Source organism: Sceloporus occidentalis, unplaced genomic scaffold, assembly GCF_023333645.1.
Source record: "Sceloporus occidentalis isolate IW3139 unplaced genomic scaffold, rSceOcc1.0.p SCAF_8, whole genome shotgun sequence".
NCBI lineage: Eukaryota > Metazoa > Chordata > Lepidosauria > Squamata > Phrynosomatidae > Sceloporus > Sceloporus occidentalis.
Genome location: NW_028316988.1, coordinates 33,414,686 through 33,442,486, shown reverse-complemented (window position 1 = coordinate 33,442,486; position 27,801 = coordinate 33,414,686). Strand labels below are relative to the sequence as shown.

At 46.6% G+C, this 27,801-nt stretch overlaps 1 protein-coding gene across 3 annotated transcripts; it reads left to right on the top strand.

Moving 5' to 3' along the window:
- The first annotated feature begins 297 nt into the window (after positions 1-297).
- TAF1 (TATA-box binding protein associated factor 1) lies at positions 298-27,801 on the top strand. Of its 3 annotated transcripts, XM_089536129.1 has the most exons (41): positions 298-476; positions 1,691-1,808; positions 2,683-2,799; positions 4,178-4,297; positions 5,974-6,209; positions 7,346-7,564; positions 7,757-7,957; positions 8,090-8,285; positions 8,380-8,496; positions 8,771-8,938; positions 9,755-9,882; positions 9,992-10,099; positions 10,454-10,627; positions 10,840-11,013; positions 11,101-11,205; positions 11,541-11,741; positions 12,251-12,392; positions 12,593-12,723; positions 12,861-12,941; positions 13,044-13,193; positions 13,861-13,929; positions 14,254-14,376; positions 14,483-14,658; positions 14,943-15,184; positions 15,703-15,916; positions 16,110-16,275; positions 16,474-16,685; positions 17,201-17,309; positions 17,790-17,888; positions 18,652-18,829; positions 19,457-19,524; positions 19,865-19,987; positions 20,100-20,192; positions 20,540-20,624; positions 21,231-21,298; positions 21,400-21,516; positions 22,743-22,868; positions 24,342-24,440; positions 24,679-24,829; positions 26,234-26,411; positions 27,257-27,801. In XM_089536129.1, the coding sequence occupies exons 1-41, from the start codon at positions 318-320 to the stop codon at positions 27,495-27,497; spliced, it is 5,982 nt and encodes a 1,993-aa protein (XP_089392255.1). In that variant the 5' UTR covers positions 298-317; the 3' UTR covers positions 27,498-27,801. The 3 variants fall into 3 exon arrangements, with proteins under 3 accessions (XP_089392255.1, XP_089392257.1, XP_089392256.1); XM_089536131.1 differs by lacking the exon at positions 24,342-24,440; XM_089536130.1 differs by lacking the exon at positions 13,861-13,929 and having other exon boundaries at positions 299-476.

The window sequence follows — 27,801 nt, the reverse complement described above, 5'->3', positions numbered from 1 at the left end:
TTGGGGCTATAACCTCAGTTCCAGCAGTTACCAGAATTTTAGAGAAGCTACATTTTGGGCTACGGTTCCGCCCCAGTCGCGGTGGATGATGGGGGCTGCAGTCCCACCGACTCACTCTCCCAAGTCCCTCCCTTGCGGCCCCTCCTTGTCTTCGGGTGCCGCTCTAGCCGCCAGCCCACTCTCTATGACCCTCTCTATGGTCCTGCGGCGGCGGAGAAGGGCCGCGGAGGCTGCTTCCGCTTCCGGCGTAAACACGGAAGCGTCGGCGGCGCCTGCGCTGTGAGGCGAGGCCTAGCGGAGCCTGAGCAGCAGCGGCGATGTCGGAGTCGGAGAGCGGCGAGGAGGAGGAAGAAGAGGAGGAGGAGGAGGAGGAGGGCTGCGATGGCGGCCGGGCCTTGCCCTTCTCCTTGGCCGGCTTCCTCTTCGGGAACATCAACGAAGAGGGGCAGCTGGAGGGCGAGGGGCTGCTCGACCAGGTCAGGATGGCTGGAAGGATCAGGCCGCCTTGAGAGCCACTCAGCCGCCCTGGCTCAGGGCTAGGGACCCTGGGAGTTGTAGTTTGTCTGGCAGAGAAGGCTCCGTGCCTCACAGGACTGCGCTTCCCAGGATTCCCCAGCACTGAGGCAGCGCAGTTAAAGCGGCCCCAAAGCGCGTTATTTCTCTAGTGCGTTTTCATAATAATAATAATAATAATAATAATAATAATACAGTACGTGTTATTTATAGACCGCTATTCCGCAATGATCATGTTAAAGGTGACAGTTAAAGGGAAGTGAAGGGAGGTCTGGTCTTCTTCCAGGCAGCCCTGGTGGAGCCAGCCGGCCTCTCTCTCCCTCAAGATGAGCTTATTTGCCTGAGAAGGAGGCAGTCTCTTGCTTCGTTCTCTCGCAGACAACGCTGGGCAGTTGCAATTACTACACACACACACAACACACTTGTGTGTGTATGTGTCTGTGTGTATACATATATATATATATAGAGAGAGAGAGATATGGACAAACACACATATATTTAACTGCTGTAATCCCTCCTCGATCCGAAGGGAGAGGCGGGAAAGAGAGATAACATTTTATTGTATTATTTTTAAGATATATATATATATATATATATATGAATCTTCGTTTGCAAAGCAAAGCCAGAGATACACACACACACACACACATGTGTATACATGTATATGTATAAATATATATGCACAAACACATATGTGTATACACACACACACACACACATAGATGTATATATAGTATATATGCACAAATATGCACACACATCACACATATCTAATGTCATTTTTATTAAAAACTCCGCGTACAATAAAGGTTGTTGTTGTTGTATGCATTCAACTTACCACAGTGTTTCCTTGCCCTGTTTCTTTGGAGGAAGACTTGCGCTTGCCGCTCCTCCAGCATAACTCTGTGGCCAGCTCTAACCATAGAGTTGCCCTGGAGGACCTAGAGATTCCTAGAGAGAACGCTCCTCCAGGCCTTTGTAGCTCCTGCAGTGCTTTTCTATGGCCAGTGTCTGGCGTTGACCACAGAGTTGCAGTGGAGGGCCCAGAGAGTCCTAGAGAGGTGTTGTTATTTGTGGTTTTCCCACATGTGCCCCTAACCCTAGTGAATATGGAGGGATGTGTGTAACGATGATGATGATAATAATAATAATGATAATACGAGTGTATCCTCTCCAGGAATCCAAGAAGCATTTGGCTGGACTCGGGGCGCTGGGCCTGGGGAGCCTCATCACCGAAATCACAGCCAGCGAAGACGATGCTTCTGAGGCAGATGGAGCCCAGATGGATGAGGAAGGTGGGAGACTCTTGCATGGGTATCAAAAATGGCTCCAGTCCGTCGGATCCATCCGTTTGGGCGTGCTTGCTTTGCCTCTCCCCATTCTGGACTGGAAATTAAAACATGGATTTCGTGACAAGTCAAATGACTATGCCTATACCCCAATAACAGTCTTCTAGAACATGGCCACATAGCCTGAAAACCCCACAAAAAACTATGGGTGCCGGCCATGGAAGTCTTTGACTCCCCAGTATGAGTTTAGTGACTAGAGGTCCAAAACACGCTGCAGAAATAACCCAGTTTGAGACTGCTTTAACTGCCCTGGCTCAGTGCTAGGGAATTCTGGGATTTGGCTTGGAGAGATGTTGAGCTTTCTTTGTCAGAGTGATGCCTCAACAAACTACAATTCCCAGGATTCCATAGTACTGAGCCAGGACAGTTAAAGGTGTCCCATGATGGATTATTTCTGCAGCGTGTTTTGGACCAAGCATGGGCCGCCCCAAAGAGGAGAGGCCTGGATTTCACTTCTTCTAAAAGCAGAGTCTACAAGGAAGGATCTGGAACAAACTAAGCCCCTTCTTGGGCAGATTTAAAAACCTTCTCTTTCCCGATTGCCATCTCTGTGTGAGGAGACTGTGGCAGAAGAAGCAGAGAAGCCTCAGCCTTGCTACTGAAGCCCATGCTCATTCAAAATAACCAAACTTCGAGTGCCTAGTTTTGCTCTGTCCTCCTTTCTTCCAGCTTCTGGAGTGAATAAGACACTTGTGGAATCTGTACTCCAGTTTGGGGGTCCTTAACAAATGAGTGGAAAGATGGTGGGACAGGGAAGGTGTTAGTCGATCAGTTCTTTCCATGTGACTGGGATTTGTCTTCCATTTTCTCCCTGCCTCAGGCTGGGTTAAGAGCACCGAAGACGCTGTGGATTATTCAGATATTAATGAAGTGGCTGAAGACGAGAGCCGCAGGTATCGTCAGGCAATGGGCAGCCTCCAGCCAGCTCAGAAGACAGGTAACCGGTGTCCGATGCTTCCTTCTCTCCCCTTTGGTATACTGAAGTTACTTTGGTATACATTGAAGTTACTGATGCCCGTCTGATCTTTTTGCTAGTTGACACACTTCTCCCTTTTCTCCTTCACTTTGTAATTATTTGTGTGTTCACAAGTATTCGTAGGTTGAAATCTGAGAATTTCAAACTAGTGACTATTGATAGTGCTTTATAAACACACACACACACACACACACAAAGACATACATATAAATAATTCACAAAAATAAAGCACAGTGTTTAGTAGATCAGACTAAAGGGAAGATTTACAGCATTCTGGGCTCTTAAGTTTGGCTTTGCTTCAAGTTTAAACACTGATCATTGAAAGAGCCAGGTTTTGCACGGCAGCCTTTGTTACTCCTTTACATTTTAGTCCACCTCTCTCATCTTCACTTGAGGAGCTGATCATGGGGAAGACTGCATCAGTCTGGTGTCTTCGCCCTCCATCTTCCCATTCCTCTGTCTGGTGTCTCAGCTTTGTAAGCACTGTCATAGGGAAAGAGGGGAAAGGTGCTTTAAAAGGACAAAGCAATGCCTTAGGTCCTTTGGCCTCTTCTCCTTGCACCCCTTGATTGCAAATAGGGCTCAGGAGGTAACTGCTTGAAGGACTGCCCTGTCTTGCTTGGACATGACCGAACTCCTTGTTCTTCATCTGATGTTAGGCTGGAGTGAAGGAGCTTTCTCAGGATGAATCCCTTTCCAGAGAAGCTCGGTCAATGGCCAGTGTGAAGTCCTCAGAATGCTTGGCAAATGCTCCTTGTCATTTTGCTTCGTCTTTGCCTTTAGCATTTGTTCCATAACAGATTATAGCGTTCGGTTCTAGCTCTGGTGGATTTTATTGATTTTTATAATGGCTGTTTCTCTCCTTCCACCTTTCTTCTTGTTTACATACTTTATTTTAAAGAATGTTTCTTTAAATTACGACTGTGCAGAACAAGTCGGCATCTCATAAGGAACAAAAGGTCCATTCATGTGTCCTAAATAACAAGGCAACTAAAACAAAGTGCGAGAGGTTTGGGTCTTAGCCAGGCATTTATCAAAGGATCCAGTATAGAAGCAGCGCTTTTTTTAAAAAAAAAAAATGCTATTCATTTTTAACGTTTTTCTTTACTGGTTGTAAACTTCTCTTTATGTTAAAGGGAAACGTAAACAATAAGTAAATGAAATAAATACATAAACGGCTGTGTGGGGGAAATCTGGGGGGATGTGAGCTGTTTTGGAGGCGGAATAGTGCTCTGGTCATCTTGGAATGCTTCTGCTTGCGGATTCTGACAAGGACAATGGGTCAACGCGGTGACCTAACGGAAGGGCTGACCAGTGAGTTCCCTGCTTTATTCCTCAGATGACGATGATGACTACGATGCCGATTCTGAAGACATTGATTCCAAGCTGATGCCTCCTCCTCCTCCTCCACCTCCAGGGTCAGTGAAGAAGGAAGACGAAAAGGAAGCCGCTTCTTTGGGTATGTCTGGACCCCAGAGGAGCCTCTGAGTCCTGGAGCACCAGCCGGTTGTGCACTTCTAGGGAGGCTGCGGCAGAGAGGGACCCATTTGGTTAAACCCTTTGTGGCTTTTAAAAATGATAAGTGCTTTGAAGGAAGTCCTTTGACCTGGATTTTGACACTCAGTTACTAGGTGCTGCTCTGGCAGAGAGGGCTGTAGGCCAAAGTGGAAGGAACATGTCACTGCCAGAGCAAAGAGTTTGCTTGTGAATGTAGAAAATGTCACACTTGATAAATAAAAATATAATCTAGTCCAAATTTAGGGTAGTTGTGGCCCTTCAGGTTTTCTTGGGACTGCCATCTGCCACATCCAGTCAAGAGTGATGCGAATTGGAGTCTAACCACCCATAGAAGGCCATAGGTTCTTCACCCCTTATCTGGTTCAACATTTTGTCCCCAAATGCAGCTGGCCAGATGTTCACTGAGGAGGAAGGAAGAACTCAAGGAAACTGTTTCTGCTCCTGGAAGTTCCATTTTGTTAAAGGCCCCACTAACTGGACTGTCTTCCACAGTTATGTCCAGTTCTTGCTTACTTGTTCTTGAAATTTCTAGTCCCGCTTATGTCAAGGGCAGTGACCTGATACTAGTGGAAAACATTTTTTTAAAAAAATCACTGAAGTTGCTTTTAAGTCTTTTTTTATCTGTTTGCAATTCTGAAAGCTAGATTGTCATGCTTCATTTCAGTATTGTACATAAATAAATAAGCACACACACGTACACAAATAAATAAACTGGGAGAACGCTGTTGATCCATGCTGCTGTCATGTCCAGGCTTGGTTACTGAAATGTTCTGTACATGGGCTGTGCAAAATGTTGTTATGCTGTGGCACTTATTTAGCCTGTTTTGTGCCAGCTGTGCTGCCTTTCAGCTTCCTTCCAGGCTGAATTCAAGTTGCTGCTTTTAATCTCTAAAGGTTAAAAAGGAAGCCCTCCATATATTGTCAGGTTACACCTCCCAGCAGCCCGGTCTAGCATGGCCAGTGATGAGGAATGCAGGGATTTGCAGTCCAGCAACGTCTGGAGGACCACACAATTCCCACTGCTGCTTTAAAACCATAAGGAGGGCCTCAGCCCATGTTTGTCCGCTTGCAGATGAGGTCCAACCGGTCCCCCTTTTTGGCTGCTTCTTCCTGATTATGGGAGGTTGAGGGTTGGTCTTTTTCAGCAGGGCTTCCCAGTGTGAGAACTTCCTCCTAGATGAGGTTGGTAACTCGCCCGTCTTTTCAGAAGCCCTGTCAAATCTTCCTGTTTCTCAGGCTTCCACGAAGACTGAGATTTTCTGTGGTTTGTTCGGATTAAATGTCATTTTAAAATAAATCGTACATACTTTTTGTTTCACTAGCAAGTTTTCACCCCCACAAGCTTTGTGAAAAAGAGTGCACTGGTGCTTCTGTCCCCAAATAATGGAGGAATTCACCTGAGAGAATTTGGCCTATTGAGAATTTAAAACATTGTGAATGCAGCACCCAACTGGGTTGAGGATTCTCTTGGCTTCTCCTTCTCTCTCTCCCCACTTAAATGTAAACCTTTTCAAGATGCTGCAATTCTTTCCCAAAAGCCCAGAGTGCTTTGCTCATGTCCCACTGAGGTGAGAGGCGAGGGGCGTCCTTTAGGCTGAGAGTCTTGCTCTCTTCCAGGCTCTGAAGATGGCGACGGCATCATTCTGCCCTCCATCATTGCTCCTTCCACCACAGAGAAGATGGATTCCAGCAGCTCTTCAGATTCCGAATCAGAGATGGGGTCCCAGGACTCGAGGAAGGCAGAGTCCAAGGAAGGCAAGCTCACGCTGCCCTTGGCGGGGATCATGCAGCGAGATACCACCAAGCCACTGCCGAGTGTCACGGAGCTCTTTCCTGAATTCCGTCCAGGCAAGGTAGGGCTCGCGGGTGAAGCCTGTTGGAGCAGGTCTGGGCCTTGTGTCGAACGGTTGTGCTGGATGCTGTGCCCAATGCTTTGGCTGGCAAAGCCCTACGATGTGTCCATGCCCCAGTTCCCCCTTGCTCCCTTGACTTGTTATGGGGCTTTGCTCTAGGCTGCAGAGGACAACCTATACTAGGGTGCAAGGGGTTGGTTTTTGCTCCTGTAATGCCCTTCTGGGTGTCTCAGGTATGTTGGAAATGATGTGACATGACCAACGCTGCCTTTTCTTGGTATTTTGGGATTTTTAAAGATTTCTGGGGTACTGGGTCTTTGGGTTGGGCAGGTACTTGAAAATGCCATACTTGTCAGAATTTTGGCCTGGACTATTTACTTTTAACAAATTATGAGCTGGGGGGGGTTCTTGAGAATAAAGATGTAAAATGTCGAAGTCATGAGAAGAAAATTTCCTATTTTTTTTTTCTGGGGAGAAAACTGATTTTTTTAAAATGCATTAAGTATAACCTGACTTGGCACTGAAGTGTCACATTTGGTACATTAAAAGTATATACAGTTGTTCCTCCATATTCACTAGGGTTAGGGGAACAAGACCCCTGTGAATATGGAAAAACCGCAAATAACAAAAACACTGTTTTTACCTGAGAGGATACCTCTCTAGGATTCTCTAGGTCCTCCAGTGCAACTCAGTGGTCAATGTCTAGCATACACTGACCATAGAATGGTACTGGAGTAGCTACAAATGGTTTTTCAGTGCAACTTTTTAGTTAAAGTTGACCACAGAGTTGCACTGGAAGACCTAGACAGTCCTAGAGAGAACATATTAATGAAATCCGTGAATAATCAAACCCGCAGATATCAAAGCCGCAGATATGGAGGGATGACTGTGTATGTGTGTGTGTGTGTGTGTGTGTATATATATATATATATATATATATATATATATATTCCTGCAGAAAACTGCTTTTTTCTCCCCCACCCGAAAAAAAATGGTGGACAACTCAAAAATTGTGGGTGCCCAAAGTGCTGTCCACCATAACTACAACTCCCATAAATAATGGGGAGGATGTCTGAGAATTGCAGCTGCCACCCTTCCTCTCCCATCAGTCCTCTTCTCCCTCCTTTTCCCCCAAGGTGCTCCGATTCCTGCGCCTCTTTGGCCCTGGGAAGAATGTCCCGTCGGTTTGGCGAAGTGCCCGCCGGAAGCGCAAGAAGAAACACCGGGAATCATTTCCGGAAGTGCAAGTCCAGGAGGGAGAAACGGTGCCCGAGGCTGGCACGGAAGGGAAATCCCCTTGGGTTTATGAATATGCCCCACCGCCTCCTCCGGAGCAGTGTCTTTCTGATGATGAGGTGGGTTGGGACAGAAGAGGAGAATGGTGATATTTGGAGTTGCTACATGGCTACAGATTGTGGGTGGGACCTGGGGTTGCGAAATTGGCCCACCCCTCTCCTAGTATGATGATTTAAAGTGGATCTGAAGAGTCAGATGCTCCAGAACACACCCCCTTATCTCTTTGGACCTTCTGGCTCCCTCTCCTCCAGATCACCATGATGGCCCCTGTGGAGTCCAAGTTCTCCCAGTCGACAGGAGATGCAGACAAAGTGGCAGACACCCGGCCCAAGGTAGCTGAGTGGCGCTATGGGCCTGCTCAGCTCTGGTATGACATGCTGGGTATCCCTGAAGACGGCAGTGGCTTTGACTACGGGTTCAAGCTGAAAGATCCAAAAGAGGACGAAGAGGAGGTGAGTCAAGACATGGAGCCCCAGATAGGAGCCACTCTTCTTTCTCCTTAGGTGGGAAGAAGAGGAAGGAGTGGGGCTGCTGATGTCGTGAGAATATCTATTTTATCTGTCTATCCTTTCTTCCCTTTGTAGAGTACTGAGGCTGAGAAGGATGAACTGCTGGCCGATGAACACTTCCTTATGGTCACCCAGCTGCAGTGGGAAGATGACGTGATCTGGAACGGAGAGGACATCAAGCACAAAGGGACCAAAACACAGCGAGCTAGTTTGGCAGGTTGGCTGCCTTCCAGCATGACCCGGAATGCCACGGCCTACAACGCCCAGCAAGGTAGGCCGGCTCTGTTCTCCCTGGATGACTCTTTGCTGTATTTAAGGGTAGCAGCTACCCAGTCAGTTCATTGTCTTCTCACTTCCATCATCAGGGCTGAACCGCAGTGGATCTTTGCTCAACTTGCCCGTTCCTCTGGTGCAGAAGCCCAACATGGCAGGAGTTCTGGGCCTTGCCAAGGGAAAGGAGAAGCAGCTCCAAGACCAGCAAGGTGAGGAGGAGGAGTGGTCTGAATATTCTTTGCCTATGAAAACCTTAAGATATTCATGGGGTCAACATAAGAGGGCAATGTGCACACGTTGGCATAACTTTTGCCATTTCTCAAGAGTGGTACAATACCATGCTAGCCTTGGGACTTGTCTCTCTTCTGGAAAATCTTTAGGATGTTCTGTCTTTTGGTGTGGGTGAGATGCATGGATGGGAATTTAGTTCTATCCCCAAACTTTGCAGCCTTTGGTGAATGTGCCTTTCTTCCATCACTGCAGCATCCCTGGATGAAGACAAGCCATGGTTCTCCATTTTCCCAATTGACAACGAAGAGCTGGTCTATGGCCGTTGGGAGGACAACATAATCTGGGACGATGAGGCAATGGAGTCTGTTTTGGCCCCACCGGTCTTGACCCTGGACCCAAATGATGAAAATATCATCCTGGGTAAGTCTGTAAATTGGCTGCCTTTTCTCCTTCCTGGCTGGTGTTGCACAAAGGAGGGCATCATGTGCATGCCTTCTAGATTTCCTACTATAGCTGAAGACAGGAAATTTGCACAGGCTGAAGAAAGGGTTCTTTTTAATGGCACCTTCTCCATGGCTGAAGGACCTGTTCTTTGGGTTCCAGGAGATAGATAACTGTCCTGAATTCCTTCAAGGCATTGTGGGAGCTGTATCTATGTGAAAGGCCTGGGGTCTCTAGTAGAATCTTCAGTACTCTTAGAAAAATGCACTTGACAAGATTCTTTTGAAGAAGCCATAACCCACCCATATTTAAATGTAGGGACTTAAGCTAAATGATCATTTAAGGGAGCCAGTGGGGTGGGAGAGAATGGTGGCCTTGGGTTGAATTCTTCCTTCCTAGTCTGACCCTCTGCCCTTCCCCTTTCCCCATGTTAACATCATTTGCAGGCTTCCTTGTTTTGTACAGATTTTCCCCCACCCTAAAATGCAATTCTCTTAAGGCTTAGTTACTGGCAGAAAGAGCTTTAAGCTGTTTTCCCCCGTCTATTCCAGACCTTTTATATTTGGCTGAAAGAGGGTTCTCATGTCTTGTATTGTGTCCAGGTATGGGAACTGTGTGGCCCTCCAGACACTGTTGGACTGCAGCTCCCATCATTCCACACCAGTGACTATGGCTGCTGGAAGCTCAACGCCTGGAAGGCCACAGATTTCCCACCAATGCTGTGTGTAATTTCTGGGGAGAAAGGGATAACTCAGGTCCTCATTCCAAGTGCTTTTCTCATGTGCGCCATTCTAGAAATTCCTGACGAGAAGGAAGAGATGACCTTAAACTCTCCTTGCAAGGAGAACAAGAAGGAGTCTTCCCTAAAGAAGAGCCGTATCCTCTTGGGCAAAACGGGGGTCATCAAGGAAGAGCCTCAGCAGGTTTGTGGGTGAGAGTGAGGGGGAGCGTGGCTCTCTTCTCTGTGTGAGAGAAGGGCAAGTGGAAGGAAGGACAAACTCTGACTGATGCTTTCCTCTGGTCCACATCTAGAATATGTCCCAGCCAGAAGTGAAGGACCCCTGGAACCTCTCCAATGATGAGTTTTATTATCCCAAGCAGCAGGGCCTTCGCGGGACCTTTGGAGGCAACATCATCCAGGTTAGGATTGGCGTGGGTGTGTGTGTGCTGACTCTGCAAAAATGTGATTGGATACAGAATTGTATCTGAAGACAGTGTGCCTATGGAAAACCCCTAGCTATACACGGTGTTACTTATTCACGGTAGGTCAGGGTTTCATATGTGGGAGCAAGATGACCTAGCCTTCAATAAAATGCTTGCAGGACCTGTATGTAGGGTTTTGAGGTGTTTGGCTTCAAGTGGGCCTATCCCTTTCTGTTACAATCCCAGGTTCTTTAGTGATGCTTGGATATGGCATGGAACCTGATTTTGTTTTTCTTTCTTTGTGCTGACATAGAACATCTTTCTCTCCCTCTTTGTTTTGTCTTGGTGCAGCACTCGATCCCAGCCGTTGAGCTCCGCCAGCCTTTCTTCCCCACCCACATGGGACCCATGAAGCTGCGCCAGTTCCATCGGCCACCTTTGAAGAAATACTCCTTTGGGGCCTTGTCCCATTCAGGCCCCCATTCTGTGCAGCCGCTGCTGAAGCAGATCAAGAAGAAAGCCAAGGTAAAGCCTGCCCACCCTCATTGCCTGTTAATGCCCCACAGTTTGTCCATCCCACATTTCACTCACTTTGCTCTTGATTGTTCCTGCCTTGAGGGTTTCCAACGTCAAACATTCAATAGGGAAGAGGGATTTGTGCTGCTGCTACTGCTGCTGTGTGTGTTTCTGTCTGCCTTTGATCCCCTGATGCCTTCTCCTCCTTGTGCTTTGCTCAGATGCGAGAACAGGAGCGGCAGGCCTCTGGTGGTGGGGAGATGTTCTTCATGCGCACCTCACAGGATCTCACTGGCAAGGATGGCGATCTCATTCTGGCAGAGTACAGTGAGGAAAATGCCCCCTTAATGATGCAAGTGGGGATGGCAACCAAGATCAAGAACTACTACAAGCGGGTGAGTGCGCTTCTTTGGCTGCTGGTGCTGAGCTCCTGTAAACTGAGTCTACCTTATGACCTGACCTCTCTCTCTTGCTCTTGGCAGAAACCAGGCAAGGATCCGGGTGCTCCTGACTGTAAATATGGAGAGACCGTATACTGCCACACCTCCCCCTTCTTGGGATCCCTTCACCCAGGCCAGCTGCTCCAGGTGAGATGGCTTGTCTTTTGCTATCTTGGAGGTGGGTCACGGTTGGATTTTGTTTGCTTTTGGGTGGGGAGAGGAGATGAGCCTAGCTCTTCCCGAAAGACAAAAAGCCACAGACCTGTGAATCGCCATTCCTTCCAGTTGGAAAGTGACTCACTGTGGGGTAGAAATATCTGAAGGTTCATGTTCAGATTTAATGGAGGCTGCTTTATACCTCCTCTCTCTTGTTTTTGGTGAGAACCCTGAGGCACTTGTAATGTCAACTCTGGCCTGCAAGTTTATGCAGGATCCTTCTTTTTGTCTTGCATTTAATTAAAATGGTTCCCTCTTTTTGTCAGGCATTTGAAAACAATCTCTTCCGGGCTCCGATCTATCTTCACAAGATGCCTGAGACAGACTTCCTGATCCTCCGCACACGGCAAGGGTACTACATCCGGGAGCTGGTGGACATCTTTGTCGTTGGACAAGAGTGCCCTCTCTTTGAAGTTCCTGGGCCCAACTCCAAGCGGGCCAATACGCACATCCGAGACTTCCTGCAGGTTTGTCCATGAGGGATTGCAGATGGTATGATTGCTGCTGCAAGATGGCAAGGAAGGTCAGGATTATTTTTAGCAAGTAGCTTCCCACAGACTTGCAATTAGTGTTGTTTTTCTGGACTGCCTAGGCACTGGCTAGAGGGGGACGCTGGCAAACATGTTGTATGGTAGTTTGCATGGTGACCACTGAGAGAGGTCAGTAGAAAATTTGCAGTTTGGTGTCATCAGTATGCTGATGATACTCAAACTTTCCACATGATTCCAGGGAAGCTGTCTTAATACTGAACCAATGTCTATTGTCAGTAATGGACTGGATGAGGACAATTGAAACTCTATGCAGACAAGACTGACTAGGTCTTTTGGTTTGCTGTGTGGAGGTGGGACGTTCATCCCAATGACACATGACCCCCACATAGTTACTCACCTCTTGGTCAGGGCACTCACAAGTCCCTTCTGTCCATGTGATTCTAAGCTGCTTGCATTTCAGGCTGTTTCTTTGTTTTCCTTACCAGGTCTTCATATACCGCCTCTTCTGGAAAAGCAGAGATCGTCCCCGGAGGATACGCATGGAGGACATTAAGAAAGCATTTCCTTCCCACTCGGAGAGCAGCATTCGGAAGCGACTAAAACTGTGCGCAGACTTCAAGCGCACTGGTAGGCAAAAGTATCATCTCCAGCCATGTTCAGGTGGCTGCCATCTTCTTGGGAAGGGATTGCAGTTTAGTGGGAGAATTCCCAGCATCACTCCTTACTGCTGCAGATTATAAAAGGATCAGGTAATAGTTACCTGCTTCAACTGTGCATGCTGTTGACTCTTCCCTGGCAATCTCAATTGTGGCTGTCATTGGTTTCAGGGATGGACTCCAACTGGTGGGTTCTGAAGCCAGACTTCCGGCTCCCAACCGAAGAGGAGATTCGAGCAATGGTATCCCCAGAGCAGTGTTGTGCCTACTACAGCATGATCTCTGCTGAGCAGCGCTTGAAGGTGAGACTGTCTCTTCTGTGGCCTTTGCTACTCCTGAATCTTGCCATTTATTTCAGTATAAGCTTTTGTTGCTGAAGTAAAACTGATTAGTTTTGAACGCGATGTAAGACTTCTTTTCTCTTTTTTTCTTCTCTCAGGATGCAGGTTATGGGGAGAAGTCCTTCTTTGCCCCAGAAGAAGAAAATGAGGAAGACTTCCAAATGAAAATAGATGATGAGGTGAGGCCCCCGCTGTGCAAGGCAGGGCTTGGGCAACGGTTTGGACGAGGACAATCTTTGCGTTGAGGTGTAATAATGGCTGTCTCTCTTGCCACCTCCTAGGTGCGCACAGCTCCCTGGAACACCACACGGGCCTTCATTGCAGCCATGAAGGGGAAATGCCTCCTTGAAGTGACTGGAGTGGCAGACCCCACAGGCTGTGGGGAAGGATTCTCATATGTTAAGATCCCAAACAAACCAACACAGCAGAAGGTAGGACAGTGAGCCATGTTATGGAAAGGTTTAGGGTGGCGTGTGGGACAAGAAAACCACCCTGATGCCCAGTCCCATTACCTTTACAGGCAAGGCTTATGGGGAGGTGAGAGAGGGCCTTTTTGGTGGCTGCCTTCCTTCAGAGACTAGAATACCCCCCCCCCCCACACACACACACAGACTTTGCTGCCCCTCCTTTGTCAATTAAGCAGAGACTGCTTTAAGAAATTCCCACAGGCTTTTGAGAACTGAAGGCCTTTTTAAGAAAGGGCTTTAAAGAAGGTTTTAGCTATATTGATTTTAAATGGGTTTCTCTTATTTTTACTTGTATATTTTTAACCCATTTTAACATCATTGATAGTGTAGTTCCATTTTAATATTGATTATTTTTAATTTTCAGCTGTATATTTTTTTAAAATCTATCAGCCGTGGGGTATAACCATAGTAGTACCAGAATCAGAGGTATTTCTAGTAACAGCAGCCACTCCCACAATAATAGGATCAGGTCTGCCATAGTAGCTAAGTAGTGTCAAGTATTTCCTTGTCTTGTCCTGGGGTAGGCAATAATGGAAGGCTAGGAGGTTGCATTAGCCCCTTCCCCCAAAACCTTGGAGGGATGCAACCCCCTGTACCCACCCTACAAAACATCTATTTTTCCCCTTCCCAGACACCCTCTAGGAAGCATGGAGGCATTTTTGTCCATGTTTCTAGTCCCCCGCGGCCACTTCCTGAAAAAGTAAGTGGAAGTCACTTCCTGTTGCAAAATTAAAGTCTCTCTGGGCCTAAGTTGGCCTGGACCATTGGGAGCCCCAAGCAAGGCCCTTGAGGGACCACATGTGGCCCACAGGCCAGCCCTTGCCCACTCCTGTTTCATCAGTTGGTGACAAGAGGAGGCAGAAAGCAGTCCCCCCTGAAGAGCCACTCCTGGGGGTTTGGACCCACTGGGGATGCCACTATAGGCTTTCACAGAGTTTCTCCTCACAGTTTTTACCAGTGGTGGGGTGGGGGCAGCCACTGCAGGAAGCTGTGAGGGGCAAAAGGAGTCTTGCTCTTCTTCCAGCAGGATGATAGGGAGCCCCAGCCGGTGAAGAAGACGGTGACAGGGACAGACGCAGATCTCCGGCGCCTGTCTCTCAAAAACGCAAAGCAGCTTCTGCGCAAGTTCGGTGTTCCGGAAGAGGAGGTGAGCTGCGGAAAGGGGAGCCTATCTAGTCGTTCTCTCCCAGGCGTTGCCTCCTGCTAGTGCCTCTCCAGCAGCCTTCTTCAGTCAGCCATTCTCTCCCCCTCAGATCAAAAAACTCTCCCGCTGGGAGGTGATTGACGTTGTGCGCACCATGTCCACGGAGCAGGCTCGTTCAGGTGAGGGCCCCATGAGCAAATTTGCTCGTGGCTCTCGCTTCTCTGTCGCAGAGCATCAGGAGAGGTACAAAGAGGAGTGCCAGCGCATCTTTGACCTGCAAAACAAGTGAGTCCTTTTTTTGGCCCTGAGAATGATGATTGTGGTTAGGAACTTGATTGGATCTTTCTTTTTCATACACATGTTTTTCATTTTCGTTTGGTTCAGTAGGAATCCAGATCTAGATAAAAATGGTCTCTATCTCTGGATGTGGAAGTATCAGTAGGACTTGGTGGTTGTGATTCTGTAAAAGCCAATGCAGACATGTCTACATCCTCCCATTTGTAGCTGCAGGCCTTTGGAATGTGGGCCTCAAGGACAGACTTTACTATGGCGGTTTTCTGCCCTTCCAGGGTCCTGGAGTCCACAGAGATCTTGTCCACAGACACGGACAGCAGCTCTGCCGAGGACAGCGACTTTGAGGAGATGGGGAAGAACATTGAGAACATGCTTCAGAACAAGAAGACCAGCTCCCAACTGTCCAGGGAGAGGGAGGAGCAGGAGCGGAAGGAGCTGCAAAGGATGCTCATGGGGGAGGACTGTGGCAATGACAAGGAGAGGATGAAGAAGGACAAGAGGGACAAGAAAGGGCTGCGTGAGTGCTGGGCAGTGCAAGGTGGGCATGGAAAAGATGGCAGGAGAGAGGGCAGCTCTGGTATCCAGTGGTATCCTAGTTGAGATGAGCCCTTCTGGATCATCAGACCAGTCTGACTCTCGTCTGGTCCAGCATCAGGCTTTCCACAGTGGTCCATGGGATGTATCCAGGAAGGCCTCGGGCAGATACTCAGTACTCAGTGGCATTCAGCTTCTGAATATGGAGACTGCATAGATCTCTGCTGGTTAATAGCCATTGACAGACGAGGTATAACTAGCAGACGATGAGGAGGAATTCTATAAACAAGCTTTAGAAGTCGCAGGGGAAGCAACCTGGAATGTGGGTGAGAAGGGCCGGTGGGCTTGAGAGGTGTGGGAAAGGGGCTCTGTGCCATTGTCTCCAAGAATGCAAGGGAGGTAGTATTTCTCTGTCTCAGTTTTGCCTGGAGAGCCCAGTTGGGAGGAGGCTTTGCGGCTGGCTCTCTGCCTGGCCTCATGAGCTACCTTTTTGTCTTGCAGCCTCCACATCCGGAAACCTGGGAGGCTCTCACAAAGATGACGACACTGCCTCGGTTACCAGCCTCAATTCCTCTGCCACTGGGCGCCGCTTGAAAATCTACCGCACCTTTTGTGATGAGGATGGGAAGGAATACGTGAGATGTGAGACAGTCCGCAAGCCAGCAGTCATTGATGCCTACAGCAGAATCCGGACTACCAAGGATGATGAGTTCATGTAAGAAGGACATTCCAGAGAGTGAGGAATGGCACACTGGCAGCTGGGAACCTGGTGTTTTGGCTTATCTCTTGCTTTAAAAGAATCCCCTCCTATCCTGGATGGAAAACAGCCTCAGAGAGGCCAAAGACATTATGAAATTGCCTCCGCATTGACTAGAGCTATCAGTTAATGGAAGACTTTTGTGTTCCAGCCGGAAGTTTGCCCTCTTTGACGAACAGCATCGAGAGGAGATGCGGAAGGAGAGGCGCCGGATCCAAGAGCAGCTGAGGCGGCTGAAACGGAACCAAGAGAAGGAGAAGTTGAAGGGCCCGCCCGAAAAGAAGCCCAAGAAAATGAAAGAGCGGCCAGACCTGAAGGTTAGTGAGAATGTTATAAATTAGGCAAGAAAGGAGAAAAGTAGATTTTTCCCCCAGTTAGAATTATTTGTTTAGACGGATTCTGTGGAACTGGCATGGCATCTGGTCTCTGCTCCCACCCACTTCTCTTTAGCCTAGTCACACTCAGGAGCTGTGCCCTTGTGTGCTGAATCCTTTACACTTCTGTTTTTGCTGCAGTTGAAGTGTGGTGCCTGCGGTGCCATTGGGCACATGAGGACCAACAAGTTCTGCCCGCTCTACTACCAAACCAACGCGCCTCCCTCCAACCCCGTGGCAATGACGGAGGAGCAAGAGGAGGAGCTGGAGAAGACCGTCATTCCCAATGACAATGAAGAGCTGATCAAAGTGGAGGGGACCAAGATAGTCTTGGGGAAGCAGCTAATTGAGAGGTGAGGAAAGGCAAGGAGGGGCTCAGCGTTGCACACATCCCAGCAGCTAGAGATGGTGGGGTTGTTTCTGTGTTGTGAACTTAAAAGGTGTGGAATAGGTGAACCATGGTTTTCTCCTTTAAAACGGGCCCTGTGTTATCCCACAGGTTGGGCTTATTTTTATAAAGTGTTTATTAATCAGCTTTCTATCAAACTGTCCAATGATAAACCAATAGAATTGAAAGCCTACAATAAAGTTGCTGCACTGGATCAATAATCAGGATAGGACCTAAGCACTAGACACAGTAGCAGAATACAACTGTTCATTAGTCAAAAGTGTGTCTCAAAAAGAAAGCTTTTCCATGGTGCTGAAAGGTCTTCAGTGAAGGATTTAATGTAATTGTGATTTAATGCATTCTGATTGTCAAAACGAAGGGTGTTGTCTCCAATGATAACCCAGTGTGCCCCAGACGGTGGAGCTTTTTCACAGTAAATGGACTTGATCATTCAATCTTTTGTCTTTGCCTGCCTTACAGCGCAGATGAGGTTCGCAGGAAGTCCTTAGTCCTGAAGTTCCCAAAGCAGCAGCTTCCACCAAAAAAGAAAAGGCGCGTGGGAACCACTGTGCATTGTGACTACTTAAACGTAAGCCACTGAGTCCCTGTAGGGACTATGCCATCACATTTTTCAGAATATGTATGTTTTATGAATTTATATTGGTTGCTGTATTTGAAACTTATATTTACTGCTACAGTTGCCATTCTGATGGCACTAGATCACTCTCTTTTTACTTCTATGATATTGTTGTAAAGTCCTTTTTTATATCTTTTGCATTTGATGTGATATTTTGTAATCTTCGAATGGTGTTTCAGTTGTTGTTGATGAATTGGTGCACATCAGTTAGTGCCTAACCTGTAGATAGGAAATAAATTTAAGCCCCAGGAAGAATTAGGACCAGTTGTATGTGGATCAGTAGAAGAAACAGCTGGAAGTCATGCCCTCTCTTAAAGCACAAAGGTTGCAAAGGCAGACTGGAAACTTGGACAGGTTCTTTCCCAAGATCTGAGTTGTCCATAGCATATGAACCAAAGATGTGCATGAATGTCCCTCTTGTTTCTCTTTCAGCGACCTCACAAATCCATCCACCGTCGACGCACAGACCCAATGGTAACGCTGTCCTCTGTCCTGGAAGGCATGATCAACGACATGCGAGATCTTCCCAATGTAAGAGCTTCAGGGACTAAGAGGCTTGGTTTCAGTCTTCTAGCCCTGGGTTATGTGGAGGGTAGACACAGATAGACATGGTGTGCATATATCAGGAAGGCTACTTCCTTAAGGAATCTTCATCAAGGCAGGGTGAAGAGGATAACCTCCTCTCCTACTGCAGTCTTGAACCTGACTGCCCCCATGCCTACTATTTGCATTTCTAAAAAAGGTGGATGTATATTTTGGCCTTTAAGGGGACAGTGAGCGAATGTGCATTGGCCACAGCTGGCTTAATATTCGGTCCCTGATTTTCAAGAGAACCACACCACTATATCTCACCCCACTGGGGTCATTGCTGACCCCAGTGGGTCACTGCCTGTTTAAGGCAAGAGTGGATAACTTGTGGCCTTCCAGGTATTTTTGGCCTGCAATTCTGTCATTACCTACTCTCTTATTACCATTATTTCAACTCATAACTAGATGTTATGGAGTTACAGGTTGAAAACCCCTGGAGGGTCACAGTTACAACCCCTGGTTTAATGGGAAGCATAAAAGTATATGTATCAAAATGTTTATTAGTTCCAATCCGTCAGTGAAAAAGTTATTTTTGGGGGGGCTATTACTATTTGCAGAATCCTTCAGGCCATGCTAGCTTTTTTTGTGGTCCAAAAAAAGTAAGACTTCCAAGCTTTGAGTGACAGCATGATGGTTAAATGGAAACTCAATGATCAGAGATAGTGTGTCGAATGGAAGCGGATCGTAATTCTCTCTTTCCCCCCAGACGTATCCCTTCCACCAGCCTGTTAATGGGAAGGTGGTCAAAGATTATTACAAGATCATCACAAAACCCATGGACCTGCAGACCCTGCGTGAGAACGTCCGTAAGCGCCTCTATCCGTCCCGTGAGGAGTTCCGAGAACATGTGGAGCTGATTGTGAAGAACAGCGCCACGTACAACGGTATTTAAAACTGTCCTCCCACCTCTCCTGAGCTCCTGGTTACTAGTGTGAAGTATCCCACCCTTAACAGAGGAACAGTAGTTGCAGCTGTGGGTTAGTGGTCTGATGCTCTTCCAGAGAACCTTGAAGGAAAGAGCAAGTGAGAGGCAGCCATGAATTGTGGTTTTAGAACAGAATGGGAGTTATCTTGCTCTGCAGATGTTGTTGCATTGCAGTGCCCAGCAGCCCCAGCCAGCAGAGCCAGTGGTGAGGAATACTGACAGTCCCAGTCCTAAGAACACCTGGAAGATCTCATCCTTGCCACCCTGCTTTAGACCCATATTTCTTACGTTTTGGCCACCCAGACGTTTTGGACTAACTCCCAGAAAGTTCAGTCAGTATGGCAAACGGTCAAAGGACTCTGGGAGTATATCCTCTCCAGACCACTGCAGTTGTTTTATAACCTTCCTTTCATCGCACAGCAAGGCCCTTTCAAGCAACTCACAAACATGACGTAATTGCTTCCATTAATATTTCTAGCAGTAAAAAACCCCACAGGATTCCCAAAGTTAAAGGGATCATGTCAGCTTTGAATGTCTCAGTCATTCCTGTATCCCATAGTAAATGCTTTTGCTGGTGTATCCGCAGGGCCGAAGCACTCCCTAACCCAGATCTCTCAATTGATGCTGGACCTGTGCGATCAAAGGCTGAAAGAGGCAAGTATCATGCCAGTCCAGGTGTTGACTGATGGATTTTGTTCTTAACAGCTTGGTTTAGTGCTGAACAGAAATCTCATTCACATTTGTGGCAAAGGGATGCTCAACAAAATGGTAGGAAGGTATTGTACTCCACTTACAGTGGTGATAACAACAGAGCATCAAAGCCAGTGGCATACAGCTGTTGGATATTGCTGCTTCTAGCCAAATTCTTTCAGCCTTAGATACTGAAGTATACCATTGGCTCTGGCTGTTATAAATGCAGTATACAAGTAACTAGGGGTAGTTTAAGGGAGCTGCTCTTGACTGAGAGCATTTCTGTCTTTTGCTGTCATTTCAGAAGGAAGATAAACTGGCTCGTTTGGAAAAGGCGATTAACCCCCTTCTGGACGACGACGACCAAGTGGCCTTCTCCTTTATCCTGGACAACATTGTCACCCAGAAGATGATGGCCGTTCCAGATGTATGTACAAAAGTATCCTCAGGGTCCCCTGGAAACCCTTGAGCCCATGATAGGTTTGCTCTGCAAGAGCCGTTTCTTTATTAATCCTTCCTTGTGCTCTCCTTCCCTCCAGTCTTGGCCTTTCCATCATCCTGTAAATAAGAAATTTGTGCCAGATTATTACAAAGTTATTGTCAGCCCAATGGACCTGGAAAGCATCCGCAAGGTATGTACTGGGAAGACTGTTAATTTTGTCTTGCATCAGAGATAGGCAACATGCGGCTCATGGGCCACAGGTCAGACCTGAGGCCTGCTTTTTGGCTGATGACCCCCCCATCAACCCCCCAGTTCCTCCATGTTTTTTTTTTAATTGGTGTGATTATGGGGCAATTTTTACTCCCAAACCACACATAAAGCCTTCCAAATATGTAAAAAGCATGCAAAAATACATCTTAAGCATCCCAGAACCCTGTACATCTCTCCAAATCACTTCATTTTCCTCTGCAGTCCCTTTCAAAATTATGACAGAAAATGATGTAACATTACCTTATATTCCAATTTTGTTCCTTATAGAATATCTCCAAACATAAATATCAGAACCGAGAGGTCTTTCTGGATGATGTGAACCTGATCCTTGCCAACAGCATCAAATACAACGGTAGGAAATGTTCTTGGTGCCATGCAGCGCTTTTAGTCCATGAGCTTTCCTCCATCTCCAAAGCAGTTAATCCTGTCTTGTGCCAGTGTTACGATGTTAGTGTGTTTGTTTCATTGCTGTTTGTCTAGTCCCTTCTATGAAACCCTCCCTGCCCTCTCTTTAGTTTTCTGGGCCCAGACCTTTCCTTTTGTGGATAGGCTTGGGCAGGAGGGAGGATTGACCATTTTGGCTGCCCAGGAGTTTAAGGATGCTTTGCCTGCTTTTGTAAAATGCCTTGCTAGGGAAGAAAGCCTTATAGGACAAAGGTATTATTCATAGATATTAGGAAATGACCTGGGCAAAGTCTTAAAGTGTTCTGCTTTGGCAGAGGGGGAGGCATGTATCACAAGGGCATGCTCATCCATGGCAATGAGGAGAGCTTTGCCGCGGTGGTTCTGCTTATCTCCAGGGCTTTACTGAGAGGAATATAAAGGTGTGGATTTCCTGCCCTAGTAAGGGGTTGGGTGGCTTGATTCTTGGGGTACCTTCCACCTGTACAGTTTTATGATTCTGTGAGTCTTGAGGTACCAGCGAGCAGCACTGAGGGAGGCATATGTGTCATTTCAGGGCCTGACAGCCAATACACCAAAACGGCCCAAGAGATTGTCAACATCTGCTACCAAACGCTGGCTGAGGTGAGTGGTCCCTCCACAGTAAATGTTCCCAAGAATTACTTTGGTTTTAAGCAGCTCTGCTGCATATGCTTCTCTCCCTCTCTGCCTTCTTACTCCTTTAGTATGATGAACATTTGACCCAGCTGGAGAGGGACATCTCAACTGCGAAGGAAGCAGCCCTGGAGGAGGCTGACCTCGAGAGTCTCGACCCAATGACCCCCGGTCCCTACACCCCTCAGGTGAGCATCACCATGCCTTTACCTGAGAGGACACACTGTGACCAGATGCATAAGTTGACTTTTTTGATTGAAGAAAAGTCAATAGTTTCAGTTTTAAAAGACTGGAAACTTTTTACTTACTTTTTATGGGAAGAGCACTGACCGGATTACAATTGGATTTGACAGTTGTTTGGATCCAAATAGTAGAAAAAGTCCTAAGAAATAGTGGTATTAAGGGTTAGGAGGAATTAGGCGATATGGTTTTATAGGCTGCTGAGAAAAAGTTGGAAGTCATGCTTTATGTGGTTTATGTATCTCTGTGTGTGTGTTCTAGATGTAAGGCTGTTGCCTTTTCTCTTCTTTTGTGTATTTTCTTTTCTATTTTGAGTTAACTTTGAAATAAATAAATAGATACAGTAAAAAGAAAAAGAAAGGAAGAGGTCCGATTGGGAATGGATCAGCGTCCTGCATTTTCATGCTGCCTCCCCCAGAGACACTAGGGGTTATGCACATTGTTAAGAGGAACACATTTCATGTCTTCCATCAGAAAAATGCTTTTATTTGGGAGTCGAAAGGGGGAGGTGAGGTGACAGATGGCAGGGAGAGAAACACATTTTGCCTGCTTTGGGGTTGTCTATGGCTGCTTAGTGATGAGTAACAAGTACATTGGGGTCTGTGGCTGGAAACAAATGACACACAGAGATCACTATCCCTCCAGTTGTACATGGTAAATCCCTGGCATCTTTTGCCATATAATCCAACGAAGGCATGCAAGCAGTCTGTTCTTGCATGTATGTCGTCCTTTGGTGGAGACCAGAGGTCCGTGGTGTGAGGGAAAATCTCAGGTCCAGTCCCTGGTATTCAGAACTTGAGTTTAGAAAAGTTACATTATTTGGACTGTAGCTGGAGAATCACCTATAGCCAGTACTCATGCTGGCATGGGTGATTCTGGCCACTGGAGTCCAAGAACAGCAATTCTATGGAATTACTCATATGAAAGGTCAATTAGGTAATGGGAATGACCTGTTTCTGGCTGAAAATCAGAGATGGCCATCACTCAGAATAGACTCATCTGGGCCAGAGAGACAGATAATTTGCTCCGGTAGAAGGTATCCTTGGCTCTTTGAGCAGCAGCATTTTGTTCTGTTGTGCAGCTCCTGCACTTTTCCTTCTGCTTGGGTGTGATGGATGCCAAACTTGCATTGCTAATGTCCTGTTCTGATTTGCTCCTTTCAAATGTTCCTTAGCCACCAGACTTGTATGACACCAACACCTCTCTCAGCATGTCGCGTGATGCCTCGGTCTATCAAGATGAGAGCAATCTGTCTGCTATGGACACACCGACGACTACCCCTGAGAAGCAAGGGACACAGGTCAGAGCTGTGCTAAAGAAAGGACTGAGATACCTGTTGGGGAAGGTGCAGGGTTAGGAAGAAGGGAGTGTGGGCCTTTTTGAGGGGTAGAGCCTGTGCAGGAACCTGAAGATGGGGCATGGAGCAGTGAAAGAGAAGCCCTTTTGCATTCTTCTTCAGAGGAGGGGAGACAGAGCTCTGTACCAGGAAATGTCTTTTATCGAAGGCCTTGATGTAAAATATACTGGTAACAGTGCACTTTTGCAATCTGTGGTGGAAGTGCATGGGACAATCCCTTTCTTTCAAAAGATCCTTGGAAAGGACTGTGCGTTCCTTTCTTGTTATGAGCATCAATGAAAAGCAGATAAAATAAGACCTGGCGTAACACACTGTTAATATGGTGGAGAACGGCCTTCTTTCTGTTCAGCTTGCTCTTCCATGAAAATTGGCATCAGGCCCCCGTTGGGCCAAAGAGCCTCTTTGAGAATTTCCAGAGCATCCATGTGCCACGGTAATACCCAAGGTTTACTTCTTTTTTTGGGTGTGAAAATCTGCAAGCCACAGATGTAGAAGATGATATATATTATCACAATGGCTTATCATAATCACATTATTATGTAATGCCTCCATAACAGACAAATGACAATATAGAGGGAGTTTATTGGAGATGATGAATAACAAACCTGCAAGTGTGTGTTGGATAGTTTGATAACTCTTTCTTCTGTGCTGTATTTTTCAATGTGTTGAGAAGGAGAAAGTGAGTCTCAGAATGCATAGAGAAAGGTTTTATTCCCAGAAATTGCTCAGTCTGTTTCCTGGAATAGAACTTTTTCTACACATCCAGAAACTCAGTCGCTCTCTTATCAGGTTTCATTGGATGTTTCCAGTTTATTCCGCTATAATAATAATAATAATAATAATAATAATTATTATTATTATAATTATTATTATTATTTTAATGTGTTAGGAATAAATGCAGTGTGATTTGGAGCAGAAGAGGGTGAGAAAGAGAGGAGGGGAGGCGAATACATAAAACGCCAGTCAGATATTACAAAATAACAGAAGCCTTTTATCACCCAGCTTTTACTAGTTACCAGAGGATGAGCCCTTGTTCCTGCGCTGACATTTATAGGAGAGCTGCCATGCTTCTGGATTTGGAGCCCCAATAACATTGAAAGGGGCTCCTGCCATTCCAGGGAAGCAGTTCTGTCCCTAGAGAGGTAGCTCTGTCCCTAGAGAGGCTGGGCAGAAGGAAGCTTGTTCACAACCTCTTAAGAACCCTTGCGTTGTGGACCTTGCAGAGGAGCATAGAACAGGCATTTCGGTTCAAGAGGAAGGAGATGTCCTGGGCATCCCAGGCACAGGCGGGAAGCGCCACCAATCTGCGGTGGGCTTCCCCCTTTGTGGCCGCCTCTCTGGCCGGCTTAAGGCAGCCTTGGTCTCATGGGTGCCTGTTCCTTCCTCAACGGTGTTGTCTCTGTGTTCCTCACTCAGATGCGGCAGGGCCGAGCTAGGCTGGGCGAGGAAGACTCTGACGTAGATATTGAAGGGTTTGATGAGGATGAGGATGGGAAACCTAAGACTCCAGCCCCAGTGAGTATCTCCGCTCCATCTGTAGTTCATGGGTTGACGTCTGCTTTTGTGGCAGAGACTGGGGCAGTGCAGGGCCCTTTGGAGCGATGTTGGCAGCGGATGCAAGCCAAGCCTGTCCGTGTTCATAGAAAGAGGTGGCATTGCTGGTGAATAACGTCATTGGGCAGAGAGCCATGTTCTTGACACACTGGGGTTTTCGTGCCTCTTCTTCTTACCCTTGGCCATTCTTCTGTGGCAGGAGGTGGAGGATGGGGATGGAGACCTGGCGGACGAGGAGGAAGGCTCGGCCCAGCAACCTCAGGCCAGCGTTCTTTACGAAGACCTGCTCATGTCGGATGGCGAGGATGACGACGATGGCAGCGACGAGGAAGGCGACAACCCTTTTTCGTGTAAGTGTTTGCTTCTTGACCCGGGGGAGGGAGCGCATCCAGGCAAAAAAGCCCAATTGCCTCAGTCTTGGTGGTGTGTCTTGGTCACCAAGAGCATACCGCAGTTCAGAAGGTGATGTTACAGTAATATAGTTACTGCTGCCACGTTACATTCCTGGGAACAAGAGGGTTAATGAAGCTACGCTGCTAAAGTAACAAGAGGAACAGGAATGAAGTTATTCCACCGGTGCAACCCACAGTGCTTTCATTACCCTTTAATGGCATTTTAGAGGCATATTGTCAACTTTTTCAAGTTTTGTGCCATATGTTTATTTATTTAGTGCAGTTATATTCCGCCTTTCCCCCCCAAATGGGATTAATTCTCCTATCAGCACTAAGGCATTTCTATTTGTTTGCTGAAAGGAGCAAAAAGCAGTCAGCAACATATAGCGGGTTATTTATTTTTAAAGCAGTACAACTAGTAATAAAAATAAGTTACTTTGAGAAGGTAATTTCTCATGTTCTGGGGCTCAGAGCATTAACCTGTTGGCTCCAGGTGGCAAAGGCAGACATTCCCTCCTAAAGGGCAAACTCCATAAAACTGGGCAAGGCAGTGTTTGGTCCTAAGAGGGCTGAGACTGGAACCAGGGCCAATAACTTAAAAGGGGCTGTTAAACTTTGGAGGGCAAACAAGAACAGAGGCTTAATTGCAGGGAAGGCAACGTAATATTGGCTGTGCTACTTTTCCTCATTTCGACAGTAAGACCTGGCTTGATCCTGCCCCACTTCTGCCATCATTCTGGGATAGGAAGGCATTGACACTTCATTCTGAGAAAGGAAAACTTCAGTAATGTTGAGATAATTTTCTGGAGATGCCAAAGCCACAGATGATGGCGAAACGTCAGGAATAAACTCTTCTAGAAAATGGCCACATAACCCGAAAACCCCACAAAAAACAATGTTGAGACAAGATTCATAGGAATAAGAGAGAAGAGTTTCCACTTATCAGATCATCAAGTTTACTTATTTGCTTGCTGTAGTATTTCTGTGCTACTCCATAAATGAGGTTCTTTGGAAAGCACACATCTCTCTCTCTCTATAACAATGTGCAATGTGGAGAAAAGCTGTTTAGTATGCTTATTTAAAAATGGTTTATCTCCTGCTTTCCTTGTCTCAATATTTTTGCTATGCTTTTGGCAGTTATCTCTGCCAGTAGCGATTATCTTTGATGAAATGCAGAATGCTCTCAGATCCTTTCTATGTGGAACTGTGGTTTGGCCATTCTTTGAAGAACAACAGACTGCTGAAATGCTAACCGTGGAGATGAATATTTTGGGAACTGTCTGCCTTGATGGAGGAGAGAAGGCAGTTGCTTGTAGGAAAGTGTAACTGTCACGACTTAACGCTTCTGGTTGTCTTATCCAGCCATTCAGCTGAGCGAAAGCGGGAGCGATTCGGAAGTGGAGTCCGGTGAAATGAGACCTAAGCAGCCACACGTCCTTCAAGAAAACACACGCATGGGCATGGATAACGAAGAGAGCATGATGTCCTATGAAGGGGCCGGCGGGGAGACATCGCATGCCATGGAGGACAGTAATGCCAGGTAACCAGAGATAAGTGTCCTGCTGAAGTCAGTGGGGCAGAAGTAGGCAGCCATAGGCCCTGTGGCTGATGCTGGCTCTCTGGGCTTTCCCATAGCCCTGGCACAGTTGCACCATTATGTACTGGTTTTCTAGCTTTTGTACTGGCTTTCCTTCCCATTGCAAAAGGTTTGGATGCCTCTCTAATCAATAGTTATTGGTAGTTATTGTTAAGAGGTACACCATTAGGGATGGCGAAATGGAAGGTGTGGAACGAAACAAACAAATTGTAAGATGTTAAAGCTGTATTAACTTAGATTCAGAGTGAAGATGTGTAGAGTCACAATTTTTTCCTACGATAAAAATTAAACTTGACCGATTAAGATAAAGTAAGCGAAGAGTAAGCAGAATATCAGATTCAAATATATGGAAATAACTCTGTAGTTTCAGGAAGCATAGAATGTATGTTTTGTTTGTCCGTAGATGGTTGTTCTAATTAAAAACAGTGTTGATTATTTGACTAATATTCATGTTAATAAGTTAATATCAAGGATAAGATCATGGAGTTTGGTCAGTGATGAATAAGTTTGCATTCTCTACAAGTACTTAGTTAACTGTAGACACAATGGGTGATAATGAATGCTTTGAGAGGTATGTGTGTCTTGTTGTTTGTGTTAATTTTTGGTTTAATAATAAAGATTATTAAAAAAAACAAATTGTGCAGAAATGCACTCAGCAGATGCGCAACTGCATTTGCACGATGGTTCCCAGTTTTGCCTTCCCATTCTGCCGTTGTCTTTCCTGTCTCTAAAACACACACATATACATATACATCTATGCTGAATCATGACGTTCCCTTCTTTTCTAGCTACGGCAGCTACGAGGAACCTGATCCAAAGTCCAACACCCGAGACACTAGTTTCAGTAGCATTGGTGCCTATGAGATTTCTGAAGAGGAGGAGGAGGAGGAAGAGGAAGAAGAGGAGGAGGAGGAGGAACAGCGGTGCGGTCCGAGCGTTTTAAGTCAGGTCCGTCTGTCGGAGGACGAGGAGGACAGCGAGGACTTCCAGTCCATTGGAGGAGATAGCGATTTGGACTCAGATGAGTAAAGCCACCTTCTGGACAACTTTGGGGGCCGGTCAGTAGCTTCAGGTGACCAAGACCCTCCTGGACTGGAACGGCCATTTTGCTATTTCTTCTCCACTGAAATGTGGCTTTGGGACCCTCTCTGCTGCTAAGAGGGTCTTGCTCCCTTTTGTATCATGTGTGTATCATGTGAGTTTGTGTGCTTTGCTCATGTTTGTACATTGAATAGTTTTACTGTGGATTGAATTTCTTTTCTTTTTTGTCATACGAAAGAGATTATGTTCCAGGTCCCATTTTGCCAGTAAATCCAGTTTGTATGTTTTCCAA

Bases quoted from the DNA above. Each gene is read 5' to 3' on its own strand.
- TAF1 (XM_089536129.1), top strand. From the start codon at position 318: ATGTCGGAGTCGGAGAGCGGCGAGGAGGAGGAAGAAGAGGAGGAGGAG. The intron at 7,958-8,089 runs GTGAGTCAAGAC...TTCCCTTTGTAG, and splicing joins CAAAAGAGGACGAAGAGGAG to AGTACTGAGGCTGAGAAGGA. The intron at 11,014-11,100 runs GTGAGTGCGCTT...TGCTCTTGGCAG, and splicing joins TCAAGAACTACTACAAGCGG to AAACCAGGCAAGGATCCGGG.